At 46.1% G+C, this 24,949-nt stretch overlaps 2 protein-coding genes across 6 annotated transcripts in view; both read right to left on the reverse strand.

Moving 5' to 3' along the window:
* Positions 1–16,484, reverse strand: part of SRSF4 (serine and arginine rich splicing factor 4) — a 29,177-nt gene extending 12,693 nt beyond the window's left edge. The window contains exon 1 of the mRNA XM_042953650.1: positions 16,289–16,484. Coding sequence (XP_042809584.1) covers positions 16,289–16,395 — 107 coding nt within the window. The 5' untranslated portion in view covers positions 16,396–16,484. The remainder of the gene's footprint in view (positions 1–16,288) is intronic.
* A 239-nt stretch (positions 16,485–16,723) lies between these two features.
* MECR (mitochondrial trans-2-enoyl-CoA reductase) overlaps positions 16,724–24,949 on the reverse strand; it is a 37,471-nt gene continuing 29,245 nt past the window's right edge. For 3 of the 5 annotated variants that reach the window (XM_042953651.1, XM_042953655.1, XM_042953654.1), the window contains 3 exons: positions 24,789–24,849; positions 24,557–24,629; positions 20,936–23,154 (listed from right to left, as the gene is read on the reverse strand). In XM_042953651.1, the coding sequence (XP_042809585.1) occupies positions 22,994–23,154; positions 24,557–24,629; positions 24,789–24,849 (295 nt within the window). In that variant the 3' untranslated portion in view covers positions 20,936–22,993. Of the gene's footprint in view, positions 16,978–20,935; positions 23,155–24,556; positions 24,630–24,788; positions 24,850–24,949 lie in introns of those variants that run through there. The other 2 variants (XM_042953653.1, XM_042953652.1) reach the window with 2 other exon arrangements.

The raw sequence follows: 24,949 nt of genomic DNA on the forward strand, positions 1-24,949 counted from the left end.
TCTGACCTGGACGGGGAAGTAACGGCAATCTGTTAAACGGAGGCACAGTTATCTAAAAACAACAATCAATGCTCAGACAGGCCAATCTTTCTTTGCAGCCGAGGCTGAAGCAAGGCATACCTTGCCAATAAAATTCTTCCCTGAGTTGGAGGGACAAATTTGTGTTATGAGAGGAAAACAGCCCTTACAAATCAGTCCTTCCTTAATATTTGCTTCTTAAGTGGGTCACTTCGTAGACACATTTCTGGGTTATCCAAATCACTTAAAATAGCTACCTTGAAATCAAATTTATTTTGCACAAAAAGTTTAGCTACTACTCCACAAAACTGATTTGGGAAATTCTTAATTTTCATTATTATTTTTTAGTAAACTCTATGCCTGACACGGGCTCAAACTCATGACCCGAGATCAAGAGTTGCACACTCTACTGCCCGAGCCAGCCGATCACCCTCATTTGGGAAATTTTAAATGTCAAAGTCCAGTCCAAGGATTATATTGGGCATGTGACTGTCACTGCTCTTGGCCAAGGGCATGCTGGGTGGGTTTGGAAGATTAAATCAAATATCCTCTTGCATCACAAGCCACACCTGACAGGACTCCTGTTTTGAGAGCGAAGTAAAGACCAGATCAGTGTGGTTGCTTTACCACATTATTGTTTATTTAGGTCTGCTTTACTGAAAGAATGACTGTTTCATTCAATATGCAGTGAATGGGTTCCTCAGATAAGGCAGGACGACTAAATAGTAACAACAAAATGTTACTTAACATTTATTAAGTAATCTCTATAGACTAGACAATGTTATCTTATATTCACAGTACCCAAGAGCCAGGTACTACTATCCCCATTTTACAGATGAGGAAACAGAGACACACAGTGTTGAAGAACTTGCATAATAAAACAGCAGAGCTGGCGTTCAAAGCCTGTGGTAGGACTCCAAAGGGCAAACTCCTAACTAGGAAGACTGGAGTGGCAAGAACTGGCCTGGGTTCTAATCTTGGTTCTGCTACCACCCAGCTCTAAATCATTTTATTCTCCTGGATCTTAGTTCACCTGTGAAACGAGGGAGCTATACTACATTTCCCTAAGACCTCTCCTAACATCAAAGGTATGAGAGGTAAATGTTATAATGGCATAATTTTAGCCAATATGGTAGCATTAGAGGAATACAACAGCGGCAGATGGACAGGGATAAACTTAATTTTTATCATCTAGAGTACCTTTTAAAACTATTTGTGTGGGCCCCAATTTTAGTTTTAGATTTTGATATCTCTGAACTAAATTTTAGTGCCTTCAAGATAATAAAGCTCTCCCTGATCAATGACATCAGAGGATCTTTCTAAACTGATGGTAACATCCCTTTGTGCTTTGTAGCAAATAACAGGAAACTGATCTCCCCAAAAGCACTCTGCTTGTGAACCCTTTTGTCAAAATAAGGAGGGACACAAAATGCGCACATGCATGTAAATGCACAGTACGCCATCGGCATGCGTGTATAGATGCACACCACCTCCGGTGTGACCTGTAAGCTCACGGACAAAACCGACAGATTTCTCTCTAGCTGTGGACACCCTTCCCCTTCTACTCGGTTAAAACCTACCATTTTTCAATAATGCAGTATGCGAATAAAGAAAATGAAGGAATTCAGGAGAACGAATCTAAGAACAAACTTAAAAATCCCTCCACGGCAGGGCTTGCTAAAAATAAAAACAAACAAAGCCCTTCCAATGTGCCTCTTCTTGCTTTACTCCTGGATGTCTCGTCTCTCACCGCACGCCACCCCCCCCCCACCCCGCCCCATGTCTGTATGAAAGAAAAAGTATGGCCTATTAAATGCACACTATTTTTCAATTAGGAGAAAACCTTTCTTCAACATTTCTCTGCTCCTGCCTTTTCCCTCTTTTCCTCTGGGTCGTGTTTTGTGCTGACAAATTTAGCCAAAACAAACAAACAAACAAACAAAAAACGATGGGAGTGCCTGTCATTTTCTCCCTAAAAACTGGGGACCCTGACTGTTACCCAGTATGGACAGGTATCTGGACGCCACAAGAAAAGCCACCCCGAGTTATGTGGGCTGCTGTCCACTTCAGTCCAGGCTTCTACCACTGCCAGTGCTCTGGTCCCCAACAGCAGGTGTCCTGCCCAGGCTATCAGAGCTCTGCAACGCTGGAACTGGAATCGCACGACTTTCAAACGAAAGCACTCCAAGACTTCGCTTTTCAGAAATGTTAATCACACTTTTCCACCCGAGAATGATCATCCGAGCCTGTGCTACTGCTAAATAGGCTTCCCCTGGTCCTAACAATCTACACCAACGGCCCCCGACACCAGTCTGCATGCTCCCCTGGAGAGCACGTGCCCTTCTATCCCCCCTCTTTCAGAACGGGTAGGGTCCTCTCTGTCTTCCAGACGTCTTCACTGAATAGGGAGGCCGGGGAAGAGTCCTGTCTGAAAAACGAGGAGCAGGACTTCTCTGGAGGCATGCCGTCAAGCTAACGGGCAGGGCGTGACTAACGGGGTGCCCGCTATCGGCCAGCTGGCGGGGAGTGGACGAGAGGAGCGAGGGAAAGCGAGCCTCCATGCGTGTGCCTGCGATCACCCACCAATGCTGCTTACCGAGGGGCACGCCTTGGTTGTTCTCTCTATAAGAAACATTTGCCCCTTTCCACAGTAGATCTCTGCTCACCTTTGTCCTACAACTGTGCCACATGCTTTTCTTTGTATGTGGACATGACAGTCCTCAGCCAACCATCAGCAGGATGTGAGTTTTGTTTTCCCAATGTGGTGAGCCATTCCCACATTCACTCATTTTCCTTGTAAGAACCGAACCTCTCCATGGCTGGTCGGGATTAGGGATGTTGCTGTAGCCAAGGAAAAATTTTCATCTGTTGAAGTTAACCCATGGGGTGGCTTGAACCCTCAAACTAGGGTCAATGGCACTGTTCTTTAAGGGCAAGGCCCTTAAATCTACCCTGAAAGAAATGGCATTCAGTGAACAGGAATCAAACAGCTTTCTTTCAAAGTACTCAGTGTTGGTCCTACGCTTCAGTCAACTTGGTGCTTACGAGGTGAAAAAAGTCAGGACACACTGACAGGACAGTAATTAAAACAGTAATCCTTGCTGCCTGCGTTAAGCGCTCGGGAAATGGCAGACAGACACTTCTGCGGCCCTTCTCTAGCGCTCAGCTGAGGCCAACTCAGAGAGAAGTTTGTGCGTGAGAACCGTAACTGCCCCCACTCCAAAGGTCTGCAACATTCCAGGGAAGCAGTGGTCAGGCCCTCAGAGTAGAGCTAACCAGTGTCACCTTCACTGCTCTGGGTCACTGATTATGGTTGCAATCTGACTTTCCTGGTAACGGTGGGTTGTTTATGACCCACCAACCAGGAGCTCCTACCACATCAAGTAGGTTCCTGAGATCCTTTCCTATCCTGAGACGGGAAGGAGGCTGCTCTGGGCATTCTGGCCTCCCCTTTCTTTAGCCTCAGAGGAGGGAGGGCCATCGAGGCCGCCCGGAGAAGGTGGATGACTTACCCGTGCTCACTGAGTGGCAGAGCTGGGGTGCGACTTCAGGGCTCACCAGTACCCAGTCTGGGGCTCTTTTCACGTCGGCAAACTGGCAGTTCCCGCACACCAAGAGCTCTCTGATTAGAGCTAGTGTGGATTCCTGGTCTGCAAACGCTGGCCACAGCTCAGTCTGCACTTGGTCTTTCCCCACCTTCAAAGAAGAAAACCTACCTCATGACTTCTCTCTGCTGGAGCCCCTGACCATCTAATTCACTCCGGGACTCATAATCACCTCTAACCATTCCTCTCCGGTTGCCCATTCAGTCTGCTGCCTAATTCTACAGGTTTCTCATCTGCTGGGCCCCTGAGGGCATCTTCTTCATGTCTCATCAGCTTACTTAATTCCACATGAATGTGGCTATTCTTAGCCAACCTGTCTCTTGGTGTAGCAGGGAAAGCCAGCTCCTACAGCATCCCTTTGCTCAGAGGCCTACCATGACTCCTAAATATCTTTCTTTAGACCGGTCTCCAAACCTGAATGCCTCGATTACACAGGGGGAAGCAAACCGATCTTCTTCCACAGACTCGGGTCTCACACCCTTGCCTGACTAATCATCTGAGCACCTTCTTTGGCTCTATTCTATTTTATGTTTTACATGCTGTTTCTGTGGCCTTTCAAGGACTTGTTCTTTTTTCTTTGTGCTGATCCTCTCATTTGATTCCGTGCTCTTTAATGACAAAGACTAATATTTAGTGTAGTACCTGGCACAGGGTAAATAATTCATCTCTTATATTCTATTCATTCTTCATCTGTGAAGAATGTACTATGATCATTATAATTATTCCCACTTTACACCTGAGAAGACTGAGGCTTGGAGAGGCTAAGCTACTGTTCATTGTCAAGGAGCTCATCAACGGTGTGGCTGGATCAGAACCCAGATCCATCTGACTCCAGACTCAAGCTCTTAACTACAAGGTTACCCTGCCTTTGTAAAAGCAAATGCTTCTTCTCTCCCCAGTCCTGAGTACAACCCTTTTCATTTAATAAATGCTGCTGCTTGACCTGATAATCTAACCTCAGATAAGCCAGGCTGTATTCAAGTTTTTTGATAAGTGGGGTAAAGTCTCCAGAGAAAAGAGAAATTGATCTTGGGGCAGGGTGAGGCACCTCTAAACTTGGGGTATGTGACAACCGGGTTACTTTCACTCTTGTCTTTTGGTTCCCATTAGCCAGTGTCAGCCATCTGGTCCTTCGGAAAACATGTGTGGGTTCAGAACATAACAGACTAGAAGAATAGAGGAAAAATAAGATTATTCTGTGCAATCCCCATTCTGGAGGTCCCACAACAACCCCCGGAATCTGTCTTTGGTTTTAAGGCTCGGCAAAAATTAGACCAGCATAGAGATGACAGAGGGTCAGGCCCAGAGGTGGTAGATGTGAATGGATACTGACAAGATTATGTATTTAAGAAGGATGCATTTAATTAGTTTTGTAAGAAATGGTGACTGGGACCAAAAAATATAAATATAAGCATGAATGGTATGGAAAAAAATGGACCAGAAATCAAAGAATACTGTATGGTTTACAGACTTCCAACTACATCAGGATTATAGCAGCAACCAGGAAAGTACTTTGCAGATGACAGGCAGCTAAGATTGGATTTACTTTTGTTTAACTCCAAACTACCATTAACAGGACTACTCCAGCCCACCAGAATTTTCCTTCTTCAAATTCCTTTGTAATAATTTTTACAACTCTAAGGTTTACTGTCCGCTCACAGAGGACACTAAGACTCCACGCAGGTAAGTACCCTGCCGAGGCTACCCAACACCTGGAGTCTTTCCTACCCTAAAGTCAACATTCATAACATGTGTTACTGCCTCCCCTACACCAACGGAAAGATGCGGTCCAAAGAGCAGACACAGTTTGACAAATGCCCACATGAATATCAGCATCTTATGACAAATATTAAACGGTAAGAAATAGCATTTCTGCATCTGATAGGTACTGATAGCAGTAAGTTGTGAACATTTATAATCTAAGTTACTAGTGGAACAACACCTAGCAAAATTACCAAATTTTATAGTCTATCAAAGTTTAGGAAAACAGAGAAAGGTAACATCATTAAGGCCAGGCCATCTCTAAAGAAATATTTATTGGGGTGAAGAAAATATAATAGGAACATTCAATATCCTAAATACCAAGCATAAAACAAAATTCCTCCAGAAGAGAAGGTAGAGAGGAATCTGTATCAAGTTCAAATTTAGTCTTACTTCGTAACTACTCTATGGGCCTTTCGAAAGCCAATTCCTTTCAACTATCCAAAAACTGTTTCAAAATGAATCAAAGGTTGTTAAGCGATTTCACTTTTATGAGGCCACCACCGTATTTCTACCCTATAAAACGGGAGTACTCCTAGAAAGTAACACACTTGTGAACAGTTTGTGGGTCAAACTATTACAACCATAACCCTTGTCATAACAAAATGTATTTAACTCAACATGGCTACTTTCTTCAAAGGGGATGGGGCAATCACACCCGTGTCCTTTTCAATTTTCTGACACTCACTACTAAGAGTAAATGAAATGAAAAGATCCCACAAGAAAAGGGGTCAAATATTCCCTGATGACACACTGACGTTCATGAAGACAATCACAGATTAAAAAAAAACATAAAAAAAAAAAAAAAAAAAAAAAACCCAACAAAAAAACCCCCCAAAACCTTCAAGAGATGAACGTCGTATTACCAATTTAGAAAAAAAACTGTTGGGACTTAAAAGATTACTGTATGTTACTCATTCCTAAATGAAACAGAGATTTACAACCAGCAGACAGTGCTACTTGATTCCACACAAAAGCTACAAAAAAACCCAGTTCATACTTACCTCTAAATGGCACTATGAGTGGGTAACAGGTGTTAAAGCCTCTTAGAGGTTATACCTCCGGGGCCATCTTGGCTGTCCCCATATCCCTCATAACCACTCCACAGTCCCTGGGTTGCTGCCAGTTTCTTTTCCTTTTTGGTTAAAGATGCCACTTCCTATGCTATTTTTCAGGGATGCCCTTTCCTTGAAACCAGGCATTTAATTCATTTAGTATTTTAACAAAATTCTCAAGTTCTTTTAACATTAATGGATCAACAACTTCTTTTCATCCACATGAAATAACTTTTCTCAAAGTCAGTGCTTCTGCTCTGTGGTTCCTGACTCTTGTGCCCGAGCTTCCTGGTCACCTCTCCCATTCCTGAAGGCCGGATTCACACCTCCCTCCTTTGGTCTCCCGGCTTCGTCTGGGTTTGTGAGGTCTGTTTACGAATGCCCCCCCATTCTGGCATCCGGGCCTACAGACGTGGCTGGGGGACTTGATGGAGGGATAACAAGTGTCGTTTGGGTGCTTCTTCAGGTATCATTTGTGGTTCCCGAGACCTCCAAACTTTGATCTCAACACGCAGGAAGGGTCACGTAGGGCATTTCTCAAAATATGGGCATACAAATCCAGAGCACAGCCCGATCCTTCGCCTTCAGGTGCCTCCAAGATCAGACAGCCCTAATGATACTGTGACAGAGATCATTTAACTGCGTCTCCTTGCACAAATCCTACCCCGGTCAGCCATGACAGAGCTGACATCACCTTACAGCTCTTCAAAGAGCAGCCTATCACTAGCAGTTTCTGTCCAGGGCCAATGTCAAAAAACAGTACTATCTGTCTCATTTTTGGCAGTAACTTTTTAGCTTGTTGAAGACTCTGATGAAAGACTAAAGACTGAACGGGCTGTGGAACCTAAACTACCTTCTCAACCTTGAACGCAAGCAAGTGCCAGAACAATAGGATTGAACCATCTGGAAGGAAACAGCACGAGAAGCTTTGGCTGACACTGCTCATGCTGTATCTGGCATGGGAATAAGAAAGAGCTTCAGTTTCCACAGTTGTCAATAACTCATTCTGTAACCTTGAGCCAGTCACTTAGTTGCCCCATGCCTCCGTTTCCCCATCAATACAAACTAGAGACAACACTTGTTTGTAAGGTGCTTTGATACATGCAGTTGAAAAATAAATCACACAAGCGCACGCTGCTGCTGTTTTTTAAAGTTTTGAAATTTTACTGTTAGCTTACAAATTTATAAATACCACCTCCAATAGTCTCCTCTCAGATACTAGGAGGACGTTTCTTAAAGCTCAAAGTACAATTTTGTTTAAGTTACTTGGAAACATCTAGAAATATTGGGAACCCAAAACACATTTTATCTAGTCTACATCCTATGCTTATTTTAAATTTTATTATTATTTTTAAACATTTATTTTTTATTAAAAAACATTTTTAACATTTATTTTTGAGAGACAGAGAGCGAACAGGGGAGGGGAAGAGAGAGAGGGAGACAAAGAATCCCAAGCAGGCTCCAGGCTCTGAGCTGTCAGCACAGAGACTGATGCAGGGCTCGAACCTACAAACTGCGAGATCATGACCTGAGCCAAAGCCAGACGCTCAATCGACTGAGCCACACAGGCGCCCCAAACGTTTATTTATTTTTGAGAGAGAGACGGAGACAAAGCGCGAGTGGGGGGAAGGGCAGAGAGAGAGGGAGACACAGAATCTGAAACAGGCTCCAGGCTCTGAGCTGTCGGCACAAAGCCCGTCGCGGGGCTTGAACTCACGTGAACTGTGAGATCATGACCTGAGCCAAAGTCGGACGCTTAACTGACTGAGCCACCCAGACGTCCCTCCTATGCTTATTTTTAAAAAAGGGACAAATACTTCACATGGCCCTTTTATTCCTATGATACCTCAATGAGGAAGGGAGGACCAAGACATTAAAGTGAGGAACAGGGGCTTAAAATGACTTGACCAAATAATAAAAGTAATGTTTATTCTTATCACAAACTGGGAAACCAGGACCATAGAGTGGAAGTCTCAAGCCAGAGAAATGAGGCCAGCAGCATTTGGTCAATATTGCAGTATGGTATTATCCTTTGGCACTGATTTTTCAAAATGACAGAACTTAAAAAATTACCCAAGCCTTAGGAGAAATAAAAGATAACATACTTAAGTTCTGGATGTAGGCAGACTTCCCCAAGAGACCTCAGTATAAAAACAACGTGGTCACATTTGCAATGGTTATAACTACTAATAAAGAACGCTGCTTAATCCATAGTCTCATTTCTCATGATTTCCGGCTTAAGGAAAAAAGTTCTCGGTTAAGACACGAGACCACTCGTACCTGTTAAATTCGCAAGGATTTTACACAACACGTGTGCCCAATGCTGGTGAGGCTGCCGTGACAGGCGCCATACACTGCTGGTTCTAGGGTAACTGGTACACAGCTCTTCCGAAAGTTATTTGGCATCATAAGCATTGACAGCCCTGAAAACATTCTTTCCTGTTGTGAATTTTATCTCATAGAATCTGTCCCAAGGAACGATAAAAATACAAGGTTTTATGCACATGATACCCATCACAGCGTTATTTTTAACAACCAGAATTTAGAGATGACCTAAGATGAATGGTTGGGTAAATCATGATTCAGCCATACAATGAATTTTCTGCAGCCATTAAAATGATGTAAGATTTTTATGTAACAGAAAAAATACATGAGATAAATTAGGCAGAAAAAGTGGAACATAAAAGTGCACATATGACCTTATGTTAAAAGGATTTTGTATTTAATTTCTAACCAGTCAAAAAATTTTTTTAAAAAAGTTCTTGAATCTGTTATGCTTGGTAGGCTAAATGGATGAGGCTTAAAGGCTGCAAGATAACTTCCTCATATACAATTTTAAACATTCTAATTAAAAAATCATACTAAAAAGTTTATAATGAAGGGTAGCTGAGAAATCAGAAAAACAGGAACGCCTAAACACAGCAGGTGAAAATACAAACACTCTTTGTCTAGAGTAATAGAACCCAATAGGTAGCAAAAATCTTAAAGATGTGTAAACACTCAGACTCCCAAAGTCCACTCAGGAATCTACCCCAAGATTTATATAAAGGATATTCAGCACAGTGCTATAACGCATAAAATTAGCAAAAAACTGAAGACAACCTAAATGTCTTGCAACATGGTTTTAATTATGTACATTAAATAACATGTGGGAACACTATGAACCCCTTAATAATGCAGTTGTAGGAGAACACTTAATGACAAAGGTAAAGGATCAGGCTATTTTTTTTTTTAATTTTTTTTTTAAACATTTATTTATTTTTGAGACAGAGAGAGAGCATGAACGGGGGAGGGGCAGAGAGAGAGGGAGACACAGAATCGGAAGCAGGCTCCAGGCTCTGAGCCATCAGCCCAGAGCCTGACGCGGAGCTCGAACTCATGGACCGCGAGATCGTGACCTGAGCTGAAGTCGGACACTCAACTGACCGAGCCACCCAGGCGCCCCAAAGGATCAGGCTATTAAGTAGAAACAGAAAAGTTACAAAATAGGATATATAATATGACCCCGACTTTGTAACAAAGATGGGGAAGCAAAAGAAATGCATGTGTGGGTCAGAAAAGGCAAAGTCTCAAAATGGAGACAGTGTCATCTTTGGATGATTATTTTTGTCCTCTGTATTTAAAAAAAATTACAATAAATACATAAACATTTTATAATCAGAAATAAATACATGCTATTTTGAAATGTTTTAAGAATTAAGAATGGGTCTTTAATTTTAACTAAGTATAAACAAAGTTTTCAAGCGCTCCTTTAAACAAAACTGTTTTAATCTCTTTTTAGTCATAAAATTAATTTAGAACCAAATGCCTTACTTTTCTTTCTTTCTTTTTTTCTTGGGGGGGGGGAGGGGGAGAGGGAGGGGGGAGGGAGAGAGGGAGAGAGGGACAGGGGGAGAGGGGGAGAGGGGGAGAGGGGGAGAGGGGGAGAGGGGGAGAGGGGGAGAGGGGGAGAGGGGGAGAGGAAGAGAGAGGGAGAGAGGAAGAGAGGGAGAGAGAGGGAGAGAGAGGGGGAGAGAGGGAGAGAGAGGGGGAGAGAGGGAGAGAGAGGGGGAGAGAGGGAGAGAGAGGGGGAGAGAGGGAGAGGGGGGGAGAGAGAGAGAGGGGGGGAGAGAGAGAGGGGGGGAGAGAGAGAGAGGGGGGGAGAGAGAGAGAGAGGGGGGGGAGAGAGAGAGAGGGGGGAGAGAGAGAGAGGGGGGGGAGAGAGAGAGGGGGGGGAGAGAGAGAGAGGGGGGGAGAGAGAGAGAGGGGGGAGAGAGAGAGAGGGGGGGAGAGAGAGAGAGGGGGGGGAGAGAGAGAGAGGGGGGGGGGAGAGAGAGAGGGGGGGGAGAGAGAGAGAGAGGGGGGGGAGAGAGAGAGGGGGGGGGGAGAGAGAGGGGGGGGGGGAGAGAGAGAGAGGGGGAGAGAGAGGGGGAGAGAGAGAGGGGGAGAGAGAGGGGGAGAGAGAGAGGGGGAGAGAGAGAGAGAGGGGGAGAGAGAGAGAGGGGGAGAGAGAGAGGGGGAGAGAGAGAGAGGGGGAGAGAGAGAGGGGGGGGGGAGAGAGAGAGGGGGGAGAGAGAGAGAGAGGGGGGAGAGAGAGAGAGGGGGGAGAGAGAGAGAGGGGGAGAGAGAAGGGGGGGAGAGAGAGAGGGGGGGAGAGAGAAGGGGGGGAGAGAGGGGGGGGGGGGGGGAGAGGGGGAGAGGGGGGGAGAGAGAGAGAGGGGGAGAGAGGGGGGGAGAGAGGGGGGGAGAGAGAGAGAGGGGGGGGAGAGAGAGAGAGGGGGAGAGAGAGAGAGAATCCGAAGCAGGCTCTGTGATGTCAGCACAGGACCCAATGCAGGGCTTGATCCCACGAACCGTGAAATCATGCATGACCTGAACTGGAATCAAGAGCCAGACACTTAACCAACTGAGCCACCCAGGCGTCCCAAATGCCTTATTTTTCTTAACAGAAAGGTTCAAAGCCTTGGACCATAAGAGTTCAAATGTGCCATTATTATTATTATTTACACTTTAACCATGTGCTTTTAGGGTATGTCACCCATAGAATTATTTAAAATGGATGCAAAAATCCTGAATAAAAGATTAATTGATTAAATTACTATCATAAAAAAATTATAGATCATAATCAGTTGGGTTTATCTCAAGAATTCCAGGATGGTTCAGCATCAAAAAATTCTGGAAATGTAATATACCATTATTAACAGGTTAAAAGGAAAACATAAAACAATTATCTTAGATGCAGAATCTGACAAAATCCAACACTCATTTATAAGTAATAAGAAACTTCTGGTACAACTGAAACAAGATAATTATCTTAACCTGATAGAGGTTGTCTCAAATGTGCCATTATTTATTAAAACTTTTTTTTAATGTTATTTATTTTGAGAGAGAGAGAGAACAAGCGGGGGAAGGTCAGAAAGAGAGGGAGAGAGAGAATCCCAAGCAGGCTCCACACTGTCAGATCCGTGAACCATGAGATCGTGACCTGAGTGGAAATCAAGAGTCAGCCACTTAACCGACTGCGCCACCCAGGTGCCCCTCAAATGTGCCATCATTTTTGAGGGCAGAACTGCCTGAGAACAAAAAGGTGGTGGGTCCTTAAAGGGAGAGTGCCTGCTTTTTCTTTGTCACTCCCGGCACCTACAAGTTGTACTGTTATCACAAAAATGATAAAGCATTTATCTGCTATTTGATGGCAGGTGAAGATAATCTCCCACAGTTCAATTAACCAGAAACCATACCTGGAACATTAACCTAATATATTTCTGCTATTGCCCTTTTAAAAGAAAAGACAAGAAAACAAACAAAACGAGCTCCCATCAAGGGCTGGGAGAAAATCCCTGTGTACATTCTGGGGTTGGCAGGGATTCATTTCCATATCTAAAATCTAACAATGCTCTACAGTGATCAGGGACAAACACAAGGATTTGACTCACTGGAAGAGTCTTAACATATTACAAAAATTAAGCAAGGTACCTTCTACTTAAAGGAATTTTCAAGGAGGAACAAAAGAAAAACTTCCTGGTAATATTTAATATACTGTGAAATTTCTATTAAACGGACCAAGACACCCCCTAAAAATTCCGGCTATTCACAATTTCACCGTAATATGAAGCATAGGTGTGAAATTTATTATAGCCAAGTTTTTCTGGAGGGTTTTAATTCATTCCTTTAGCCACCTAAAAATAAAACAAACAAAATGAAAATCCTCAATGATTTGGAGGTTTACCTGTCCAGTTATTAGGCAAGTAAAATAATCTTAGGGTGTGACAAGTTAAATTTATTAACTAAGATATGGAAAAATTAAGATCTAAAAATCTATGACTGAAACCACAAGATTTTGTAGCAAGAGAAACGACTGTATTAAAAAATCTTCTACACTTTACATGAAGCGATTAATAAAAAAGAAAGCCCACAGAATTCACAAATAATCAGAGGCAGCAAAAGTTACCAGAGGTGGAAGGCTATAGACAGGTGGTGCTAACATTGTTGCTTTCCTGACCCTTGGTCCCACAGTGGCTCTTGCTGGAGTTGGTGTGGCAGGTACGAATGTAGGAGACCCCTAGGGGATCTGGAGTGGTCTATATGGTCCTGGAGATCTACAGCACGTTTGTGGTTGGCAAACTGAACCACTTTTCTAGGAGTTCTCTAAAATAAAGGCAATCTAGATTACAGTTGCCTGGAATAATAAAAAGGTGGGCCATGAACTATTGTATATATACCTTTTTTAAAAATGTTTTTTTAAATTTTTGAGAGAGAGAGAGAGCGAGCGCGCGAGAGCAAGAGCATGAGCAGGGGAGGGGCAGAGAAAGAGGGAGACACGGAATCGGAAACAGGCTCCGGGCTCTGAGCTGTCAGCACAGAGCCCAACTCGGGGCTCAAACTCACTAATGGTGAGATCATGACCTGAGCTGAAGTCAGACGCTCAACCGACTGAACCACCCAGGCACCCCTTGCATACATACTTCTTAAAATTCCATGAGGATCCATAAAATCCTCTCCTGGTCACTGAGTTTCCTTTGGAGAGCTCATGTGGTTCCTCATATACCAGTACTTTATGCCTGTTTAATTCTGAACTTATCTATTTATTGATATATCTCACTTCTACAAATTTGAACTCCTCAGCAATTCATCAAAATCCTATCCTGCCAAAATCTGCTTTAGCATTTCAATTACTAATAATTACAATCCATGTATGTTAACAACTGCTACTCAGGGAGACCTGCTACCTTAGCGTCCAGAACCATAGACTTACGCATGTTGCTAAATTATGCCATCTTTCTTTTTGTTCCTTCTAGACTCCTGTGTGCTTTTGCAATCTAGTCCAGTCAGTTCTTGCTTGAAATACATCCACACCATTGGTCCTTTGCTCAGCAGTCGCTTTCCTCTGAAGGGAGTCCCCGAATGCTTCCGGGTGAGCCCGTTTGTCATACCTGCCTTTGAATCCCTGAAATGATTTCCCATTCCTCAACCTTCACTTTCCATCACAGGTTTCACACAGATCATGGTTTAGCAGAACCGTAAAAAGGGAACAGTTCCCCAAAAGAAATCCAGGTAGAGTTCTGCAAGGATCTGTCCTTTCTTGTACCTTACCATTTCACAGATTGCTCAATTACTCCCTCCAGAGCTGTTCAATTCCTATCCAGGATTTTGGATGTTCAGTGTAAAATTTTGTGGTTGATGTTTCTGGTTTATGTCGTTAAATTTCTAGATCCTTCATGAGACTCAATCCAAGCTTGGTTACTCATTATTTCTCAAGTGTTCCTAATAGGACAACCTCCTCATCACTGGTTATGACATACATTATTCCCCACTTTATTTGAAGCCCCACTCAATCCATTCATCAAAGACTATTTCAAACAAATCTCTTCAAGCACACCATCGCAAGTTTAACTTCAGTTTAAAGTGAGAGCAAGCATTTCTTAACTCAAAGTGTACACGCCATAACCATCAACAATTTACTCGGGAGCAGTAAATTTCGGGAGAAAGCAATTTCTGCTTTCTCTCCAATCCATTTAGCACAGCAGCAGGTATCTTGTTGGTGGGTTATCAACGGATTTGTTCCATTAACCACTTTACCATTAACATCAACATAATTTCCTGCTATCACTTGAGTGCCTTTAGAAAACAGATCTCACCAAATGCGCTTCATATTATCAAACACTTAACCTGTCTCCAAATGCTCACAGTCAAATTCATTTGATTACAGTTACCGTTTACAGCTACAAGCCAAACGCATTACAATTGTCTCTAATGTTCCTTTTCTGTGTGGATGGGAAAATTTAGAGTCATGGAAGTAACCTGCCCACAGATAGTTAAGTGGTGAAGCTAGGATTTGACCCAAGTCTGTCTGGCTTCAAAAACCATGCTTTCCCCACAAAATTTGGTTCCTCTGTCAACTCAGTTGGTCTCTGAAGAAAACTGGGCATTTTAACTTGATCTTTCATATATGTATCATAGTAACAACAAAAACTCACTTTACTTAGTAAATTTCTTAAGAAACAAATTTCTCTAGGTCCCGAATGAGTAATTTCCTAAGCCTTTTATTTACAGTCGTATACTCCAGGGGCTGAGCCAGCCAGGCCAGGACATTCTCTTTAGTAAGATGATGATTCTTCCAAAGCATCATTCTGAAATTACTTTTAAAACCTAATCAACAATATGAGTATATGGAAGCTACCAATTTGTCTCAAATGTGCAACTCATACTTAGGTATTTTTCATAACTTAAGTGTGAGCTGCCTGTATTACAATGGGGAGTAACCTGTAGCCATACCAGACCTGTTGCAAAGGTCTTTTATTTTTTAACAAGCCAAAAGTTCCTTCAAAACTCAAGGTTTAGCCCTAAAATGCTCCCCCTACTCCTTTTAATTTTTATATCCATGGCTTTCAAGTCCTACCTAACGTTCCCTGATCCTCATAGTTTTCCTCTTTCAACATCTTCTCCAAGCAGGACTCATCTGTTTTCCCTGAAACGTGTAGCCCCTGCTGGCCCTGCTTTGCAGAAGTAGAACGGGAAAAGAACAGACCATACCCGGGGAGGCAGTCAGTTAGCAATTTCGAGCTGTGAATCTGTCTCATTAACTAGTTGACGCAGATACTAGCCAGGGTGGCCACGATTCTCTATCAAATTCTACAACGACAAAGTATTTATTATTTTTTTTTTTTTGGCAAGTTGTGGAACGGAAACCACACCATGGAAACTCTGTACGGAGTTTTAAAGATAACGAATTACGACTTTAATTTACTCTTGTAGAGAGATCGCCAAGGCTTTCAGTAAGGCAAGACGATACTTTCGAAACTGTCACTAGACTACTCACTCAAACCCGAGTCTCCCGCCCAAAAAAGTGTGACACATGCAAGTCAAAAAAGGGGCCTCCCTCCAGAGCTCCTGTCCCCGGGAAAGATGCGTGGTGACCGTCTGATCCACTACACTGGGCAAGAGGTGAAAAGGGAGCAGGAAATCCTGTTTGTTTATTTCCAGCAGCTCTGAGAGCGGGAAAGGTCGGTCTCTAAACGGAGACGAACCAGGCCCCGCTGGCGGGGCCCGGGAAGGAAAAACCCAGGCTTCCTCGGGGCCTTGGAGCCGTACCCTCCCTCCTGGAGTCCCAGTCCCACTCGGGTTTTCCTTCTCCCCGTCCCACTCAGATCCTCACCATCATTCCCATTATCCCTCCACCACCCCCACCCGCGCAGGCGCAGTGGGAACCAGGGCCTACCCGCGCCCCCGAGGCGCCGCGACTATGGCGGAGCCGGAGCAGGCCGGTAGTAGCTCCGCGCCGGGCAGGCGTCGCTCTCCCGTCCCCGCCGCCTCCCCGCCACCGCCGGGGCCCTGTGCCCACCCGGCCGATCCCTCTTCTGCCCTCCTCACCCGTTCTTCAGATCCACCTCCAGAATCTTCCCGTAGCCCTTAAAGAAGCGCTCCACATCGCGCTCCCGGGCCTGGTAGCTCAGGCGGCCGATGTACACCCGCGGCATTCCGGCAACAGTGGCGGCAGCTTGGCCCGGCCCCAGCCCCCCTTAGGCGGCGGCCGGCAAAGCGAGAGCGCGGCGACGGCGACGGCGGCGGCAACGGGCGAGCGGCGGGACGGACGCAGCCGAACCCTAGCGACGTACGCGAGCACGCAGCACGCGAGCGCGCGCCTCCCGCCTTCCCCGCCCTCCCCGCAGGCGGAGGGTAACGGGAGGGAGCACGCGTTCGCTTCCCGCCCGGCCAGGAGTGGGGGCGGGGCTTGTCCATGGGCGCTCCAGCGTGAGGCAGGGCCAGATGATCGACAGGCGGCGCAGGCGGGGCGGACGGTGCCCGCCTCCCGGCACGTCCTCTCGCGAGCTCGCTGTGGCTGGGCCTGCGCCGCCTTCCGCAGCCGGGTGGCTTCGCTTCTCCCCCGGAAGTGCCTGAGGCTCCTCCCGCCCTGCAAGCGTTCCTGCTTTTGTCCTTTGAACCGGGAGTGGTTTCGACTTCTGAGCAGGAGCTTTGGAGTTAAGTCCGGCTTCTAACCGTCTTTGTATCCGTGACCTTGGGCCGGTTACGCGCCACTTCTCTGAGTCTCGTTGGTCTCCCTGCAAAGGGAATAGCAATTCCAACCTTCCAGAGCTGACTAGAGAGTTATACATGAGAATACGTCAAGCACTTCGTACTGTTCCCAGCACATCGCAAGTGCCCAATAAATAATACCACTATTATTTTTTAAAAATAGGACAATTTAAAGAGCAGTGTGGAAAATGGAGAAGGCTGGAGTTTTGGAGCTAAATTAGGCTTGACACTGACTAAATTACTTGGCCAATTTAACTTATTTTCTATTGTAAAATCAATTTATCCCATTTCAATTGGACGACCTGGGCAACTAAATCCGGCAGTATATAGGGAAGAGTGTACTGCTTGGGACAGTATCTGGAACGTGGTAGGAACCAATAAATATTGGTTCCCTTCTCACGAACCCAATTTACCTAGAACCACAAAGAAGTTTTGTTTGCTGTTTTTATTTATTTGTAAAATTGTGTTTTGAAAGGATAATTCATTAACTGGTTCAAGTAATACGGCGAAAAGTCTTATCATCTCCGTCCTCTGGCCGCCTAGTTTCCCACCCCCGAAGCAAACAATGTAATCAGTTTCCTAAACGTTCTTTGGGAGGTACTTCACGCAAATAAAGCAATAGTAGTGTACTATATGTACAGTTTTGCACTTAACTATATTTTGAAAATCATTCCATCAGTACAAAAGGAGCTTCCTCAGGACTGTTTTTATGGCTTATAAAATACCATTATACACAGTAATTGACTGAATAGGTGCAGCAATGAAGGATTTTGAGATAGGTTCAAACCATTTGCTATTTACACCTGACGTAATGAGTAACTTTGTATATACATATAGGTAGGATGTATTCCTAGAAGTATGACAGTTGGGTCAAAGGGTGTGGGCAAGTGTAGTTTTGATAGATATTGCTCAATTCTCTTCCATAAGTACCTGTTTCTCCATCTCATCATCAACACCATGTTATCAAATTTTATGATCTTTGTCAATCTGATAGCTGAAAAACACTATGTCGGGGTAGTGTAATTTGCAGTTATCTTGAGTGGAGTGAGCCTCATTTCATATCTTTAAGAGACACTTAGACTTTCCTTTCTGTGTCTGCTTACATTTTTCCCCCCTTTTATTTATGGATTCATAAGAGCTCACTATATATTAGGGAAATCAGCTCTTTGTTAGATGAATTGGAAATATTTTTTCCTAGTTTGACTTTGCCCAGAGTGTTTTCTGCTATGCAGAAACAGAAGATATTTATGGAGGCAATTTATCCATCCTTTATTTTTCTTTGATTCTGGATTTTGTGTTGTGGTTTTTCTCACTCAGGTTTAAAACAAAAACAAAAACAACCTCTCATGGTTTATTATGCTATTTTTAGGACTTATATTGCAATCTTTGATCCATTTGGAATCTAGTTGTGTAAGGATCATAATATTCTTAAGAACTGGTACTAACCTTGGTTGTCTTATAGTCTGATCAGCCTATAGTCTGATCAGACCACACCTAGTCTATCCTGTTGATTCTTCCTTCTAAATGTTGCCAGATGCATCTACTTCACTCCCACTGGCTAGTTCAGGCCCTGTCATACTGTTCACGCATCAGGGTTTTTAACTGGGCTGTTACTTCTGTCTGCAATATGGTTGACTCCTTATTCAGGTCTCAGACCTTCCCAGCCCACCTTATCTCAAGTATCCCATCACTAGGATACCACTGTATTTTATTTGATTTTTTCACAGCACCTACCATACTCTGCAATTACCTTGTTTATTCACTTGTTCATGGTCTTTCTCCACTAGGATGTAAGCTCCCTGGTATCCAGGGCCAAGTTCTTTGTCTCTCTCCTACTGTATCCCTAGCACCCATGACAGTGCTTTTCACATATGGGCATTCAAAATAGTTACTAAATGAACAAATGAATGATCTCTTACCTGAACTACTTAAACAGCCTCCTGATTCCCCTTTTTTCCTGCCTCTCCATGAGATACAGACTCAGGGAAATTTGAACTCTCTTCTGATTGACATGTTAATGATCACTGGAGCCAAAAAAATCAGGACTGGTATAGGGACCAGACAGGATCAGGGGACCTGGCCCCTAGTGTCAGATCTGCTGCCTGCTGTGTGACCTTGAGCAATTCACTTCACCTCGCTTGGCGTCTTCCTCTTCTGTAAAGTTATGATATTAAAATCTCAATGATAGAGGGAAGTTGCAAAAATCAAATGGAGATGTGGGTGAAAGGGTTTATACATTGCAAAGGGTTAAGGGCACAGGGAAAGCTTTCTTTTCTTTCAGGGAGTGCGAACATCTCCTTACCTCTGCCATGTTCCTGGGTTTTCCTGCCTGCAAATGCAGGCAGATATTGTGCCAGGCCTAAGTCTCTCTTCTCTACCATTTCCAGCTGCTCTGGATGGGCCCAGTGTCTTACCCAGGGCATGGTGCCTACCAAGAAGCATGAGGCTGGCAGATGCAGCCAGGAGCTTTCAGGGGCAAGGACATGCGTGCCTGCGACACTCAGATGAATGCAAGAAACTTTTTCTTCTGGGCCTCACGTTTTTCCCTGAGGAAAGCAGGCTTATCTATCTCGGCTTATCTATCTCATCTCCCAAGACACAAAGCAGTCAATATTATGTCCGTAGCTGTAGGTGGTGGCAGGGTGGATGCTCCCAGAAGACAACAAACAGGGAGCACCACAGTCATGAAGCCTCAGGGCGTCAGGTGTGCCCAAGCTTTTTGGTTTAGGAGGTAATGCCTGTTCGTCTTCTTTCAGTCTCCTGGAGCCAAAGGTTCCTCCCCCAGCCATTTAGAAAGGATTTTGTTTATTTAGTGGGCCAACAGAGCTGTCCCAACTCCACAGCATGAAAATGAAAAACAGCCTCCTATACTTGTAAAATATGGAAGAGATGATCCAGTTGAAGTCAGACCCTCTTTTGCCACGGTCTTGTCACCGTCTCCTTTCTCTGCTGGCCTCCTAGATGTTGGTAATCCTCATGCCGGCCTTTGAAATTTCTGCGGATTTTACTTGTCTGAAATTCAGAAGCCTGGGAATTTCTGACTTTATCTCTTCGTTTAGTGCCTCCCTTCTCCCAACTGTCCCCCAAACTGCTGCCAGAGGAATTGTTTTCCCAAAGCACAGTTCTCATCTTCTGGCTCAGAAATCTTTTGTTCCCTATTGCCCACAGGCTAAAGTTCAAATTCCTTAGTGGGGAATCACAGACAGCCGCAATTCAGTTTTTCAGCTTCAGCTTGATTGATTCCAATATAAATTGAATCACAGAATATGTATCACTTATGGTTAGCTTCAGAGACAGCCCAAATTCTACAAAATTAAATAACACAGAGGCTTGTTTCTCATGTAAAACAAATCCTGAGGTGGGCAGCTGGGGCTTCTGGGTGCCAGGAACCCAGGCTTCTTGGATCCTGTCACTGACCCATTCTTAACATGATCAAAGATGGCTGTACAAATTCCAGGAATCAGGTCTGTGTGCCAGCCAGGAGGAAGATGGAAGGGGAAGAAACAGGTACAGGCTGGATGCTGGCTATATGTTAAAGAGGTTCTTAAGAAATCAACACCTACCACTTCCGCTTGCATCACAAGGGACGGACCTTGTCTGCTGCAAGGAAGGCAGGAAAACTATTCCAGGCTACCACGTGCCTATGTAAAAATCATGTGTTCTTAGGAAGAGAATGGATATTTGGGGGGAAATGACAAGATTCTAACATAAATGCCCTGCCTCCATAATATATTTTGCTTAATCTGGTCCCTTAGTCTAGAAGGCATGTCTCCCTTCTCTGAGAAAACTATAATCATCCTTTAAAGCACAGCCCAGGGGTGCTGGGTGGCTCAGTCGGTTAAGTGTCTGACTTCGGCTCAGGTCATGATCTTGCAGTTTGTGAGTTCGAGCCCCGTGTCAGGCTCTGTGCTGACAGCTTAGAGCCTGGGGCCTGCTTCAGATTCTGTGTGTGTGTCTCTCTCTCTGCCCTTCCCCTGCTTGTGCTCTTTCTCTTAAAAAAGAAACATTTAAAAAAATAAAAATAAAGAAAATAAAGCACAACCAAATGTCACCTCCAGACCCCTAGAGATATTGTTCTCAGGATGTTTTGCACGGCCCTCCACGGGGTCTCTAACCATAGTGTTAGGAACCTTCCTCCATCGTGTCTATCTCCTCTGAGTCTGTACCAGGGGCTGCCCCCTCTCCATGGCTGCAGGCTCATCATTCCTCTAACCCAACACTGTGGACTCCTCCTGAAGAACCTAATTCTAACCGTTCATTCCTGTAGCCTTTGGGCAGCCTCCTCCACCCTCTCAGGCATTTTTTTCAAGGACAGAAGACAGGGGACGGGAGGGACTTGGGCAAGCTGGGGCCGATCCTGAGCCTACGTGCACAAGGTAGCAACTCTTATCAAGAGGACACGTGCAGACCTTCCCCAGCTCTGGGCTGAAGCCAAGTCCTTTTCTCCAGAGGACACACAAGATGCTCCCAAAGGCAAGAGCATTAGGTCAGGGGCCTACGTACGTGTCTGTGACAAGCCTGGGTGGCCTCTGGTCTTCTGAGCCAGTTTTCCCACATCACCCTGCTGCTGAAAACCCCTCTGTGCCTCGCCAGTTCTGAAGGGTAAGTCCTGACTTCTCGAACCTTCCTGCTCTGACCTGTACCCACAGCTCCCACCTCAGCCCTCACACTCTCCAACCTCAGGCAGCAGAAGCAGGCTTGCGCATGTGCTGCTGGTTCTGCTGGATGTACGTTTTCTTGCTTGGCCTTCACCATATGCTGTGGATGACACTTCTTCCACAAAGCCTTCCTTCAACCCTCAGGCAGAGTTGCCGTGTCTCCAGGGCCCTCTGGACACCTCTGTCAGAGGCCTCATTAGTATGCCGGGAAGGTTGGTCCCCTGCACTAGGCTAAGCAGCCAGAGGGCCAGCCCCCGCCTCCGCCCCCTCACAGGCATCCCTAGCCTCAGGCACACACTGGGTATCTAGTAAATACTCCTTGAAAGAGGCTCTTGAGCTAAGGGAAAGTAGGCCCGGTGACCAGGGAACATTCCCGAGTCTCTAGTTTTTTTCCATCAGGGTGAGTGGATCATAAGGGAAACACAAAAAGTCACATGATGTCAAACTCTTCTCTTTGAATAAAGCTACCCATTTTCAGAACCCACTTTCATGTCAGGAAGGCTCCCTTGACTCCAGGCCTAGGACAAGACCTCAGTTATGCCATCATAGCACTTCGCATGCATCTTCTTTAGGAGCACTTGAATCACCAGGGCAGTGATTGTGGGACTGTTAGCTTAATTCAGGGTTTCTCAACAGTGGCACTATGGACATCTTGGGCTGGATCATTCTGTTGAGGAAGGCTGTTCTGTGCACCAGATGCTATCTGAGCAGCATCACTGACCTCTACCCACTAGATGCCGATCGCACCCTGTCAATTATGACTGAAAACGTCTCCAGACACTGTCAAACGTCCTTGGGGGTAAAATGACTTCAGGTTGAGAAGCACTGGTGTAACAACTATTTCCCCAGTTAGGACAGACATTCCAGGAGGGTGGTCCAGCCACCTGAGACCCCGACTCCTTGGCTCCTTAGCCTGGCATTCACCCTCTCAGGTAGCTGATCCTCCTCCCATCCCACACGGAGCCCCGCACCACCCAGAATGAGTCAAACCTTCCTTTCTGCTCCTCTGGGAAAGCCTGGGGGTGGAGACTGCATCCTACTGGCTTTTGTACCTGCCGGTCCCCACCCTCACTTTGCTTTCAGGGTGGTCAGGAAATCATCGCTGGAGGCCAAGTTGGAGGATGGGCAAGGGGGCTTCTTAATGCTGGAATGGCAGGTGCACAATTGAGGGTTCCTCTCGACAGAGATGACTTCTGTTGGTTTTGTGTGTGTCTGTTCTTAGGAAGTTCAGACTTTATTAGATACCCAGGGGCTGGCCCTGGATGGCTTCACAACCCCCCTGGTCAGAGGGCAGCCTGGGGAAAGCTGAGGGCCCTGACCGAGGGGCCCGAAACCAGTCCTGCCGATCCGTCTTCCCTCCCACCTCACTCTGGCTCCTATGCGATTAGCACATGGTCAGAATCTGCTTTGAAGACACGAAGGGCTGCATTGAGGCTTCCAAGGCACGCTGGTAGTCCTGCAGTGGGACCTCGGAGCAGGCAGGGGCCGTGAGCTGGCCTCGGCCGATGAGACTGCACAGTGTGAGGATCAGCTCCTTGAACTGGGCTGTGGGAGGTTGGAGGAAGTCAGACGTGGGAACAGCGGCAAGACAGACCGTGGGCCACCCCCAGTGGCAGGAGCTGGCGCTGAACTCCAGGAAAGCCCGAGAGCCCAGGCTTGGCCATGGATAGGGAGCCTGTGGAGGCAAACCGGTCCCCGGCGGGGTAGGACAGAGGAGACGGGGAGCGGCCCCAGGAGCTGACGGGCAGGCAGAGTGGTGGCTACGAGGGCGCAGACCCACAGAACCTGACTGGGATGTGACTGGGAGTCGTGAATGGCGGGAGGGGCAGGATTACTTTGAGTCAGCTAGAAGAGGCAGCTGGAAGAGGCACAGGGAGGGGTGGCTGTGCCTGGCGGGCCAGCTGGAGTGGAACAGGCGGGCTTTGCTCGGGGAAAGGAGCTTTCCCTGAGAGCCCAGGGCTCCCTTAGAACCCTACGAGGTGAGAGGTCCCGAACATCCCCTCTTAGGGCCTGCCCCCAATATGGTCCAGGAAGATGGGAAGTGGCAATATGGTCTTGGCTTAGGCTGACAAATGTTTTTTCATAGACATCAAATCATGCAACATTCAACTCTAATCACGCCCCCTGTTGAAAGCGCTTCGGTGGATCTTCACTTGCCTTTCAGGTAGAGTCTGAGCTCCTTAAGGTTTGCAAGGCCTGTCATAATCTGGTCGCAACCTATCTGGCCAGGCTCCCACCCTCCGCAATGGGCTTTTGCACGGGCTACTTTTCCGGCCTGAAATACGCCACCGACGCCACCGCTCTCCTCCCCTTCATCGGGGCGACTCCATGTGATTCTTCAGTCTCAGCTCGAGGGGTAACCTTCTGGGCAGCCAGCCCTCCAGAAGAGGAAGAGTCGTGTACTGGCTCAGGTTCTGGACTCGAAGAGACTAGTTCACACCGTGGCTGCACCACTCCCTAGGTGGGGGCGACTGGACAAGCTACCTAACCACTCTGAACCTCAGTTTCCTCCTCTACCACACAGGGCTAACGACGTCTAGGCAACTATGATATCCAAACTGAGAAGGAAATAACTTGTGCAGACCCCAGGGTTAGGCCAGGCAGAACCTATCACTAGTAATGGTGGGAGCAGGATTTGAACCCAGGTGGGCCGGCTCCAGAATTTACTCCCTTTACGTGGCTGTCTTCCATAGCAGTTTTCCCCACTGGCAGCTGCTCAGGACGGGGACAGTGTCTGCCTTGCTCAGTGCCGCCACCCCCCAGGACTAGCCCACTTTACCCCAATACCTAGTTGCTGGCTGTGGCTGTGGCTAGAGAATATTTTCCTTTAAACTGTCGTGGTGCCGGGGAGCCAATCACCTCTCCAGAGCTCAGAACGGCTGGTCACTTCTGCAGTAGGCACTGCCCTCTCATGTGACCGTTCGCAATGGGGCCATCATCCACTCACCTGGACTGTGGTCCTTCTTCCACTGGGATAACCAAAAGCCTCGAAGTTTGAGATCCTTAAAAATGAGCTGGCTCTGTGGACACAACAAGGACGTACTGGGCTCTGAGGGCAAGCACTTTGGGTGATGCCTAAGGTACAGACCCGCCCACCCCCACCCTGCTGCCCAAGGACAAGGGCACCATGTGGGTTTGGACAACTGTGGTGTCCAGGTCTGCCTCCCTCACCAGCTTACCACAGAGGCTATGACAGGCTGCTTGGCCATTCCCCCGTAGGTCACCATGGTTCCCCCAGGCCTGAAGAGACCAGAGAGAATAGAGTGGGTAGAGACAGAGATAGAGCTCTTCTCAAACCTGCCGGAACACTTCTATTCCCACCCTGGTTTTGTTAAAAAAA

Source organism: Panthera leo, chromosome C1 (genome assembly GCF_018350215.1).
Source record: "Panthera leo isolate Ple1 chromosome C1, P.leo_Ple1_pat1.1, whole genome shotgun sequence".
In the NCBI taxonomy this organism is placed as follows: Eukaryota; Metazoa; Chordata; class Mammalia; order Carnivora; family Felidae; genus Panthera; species Panthera leo.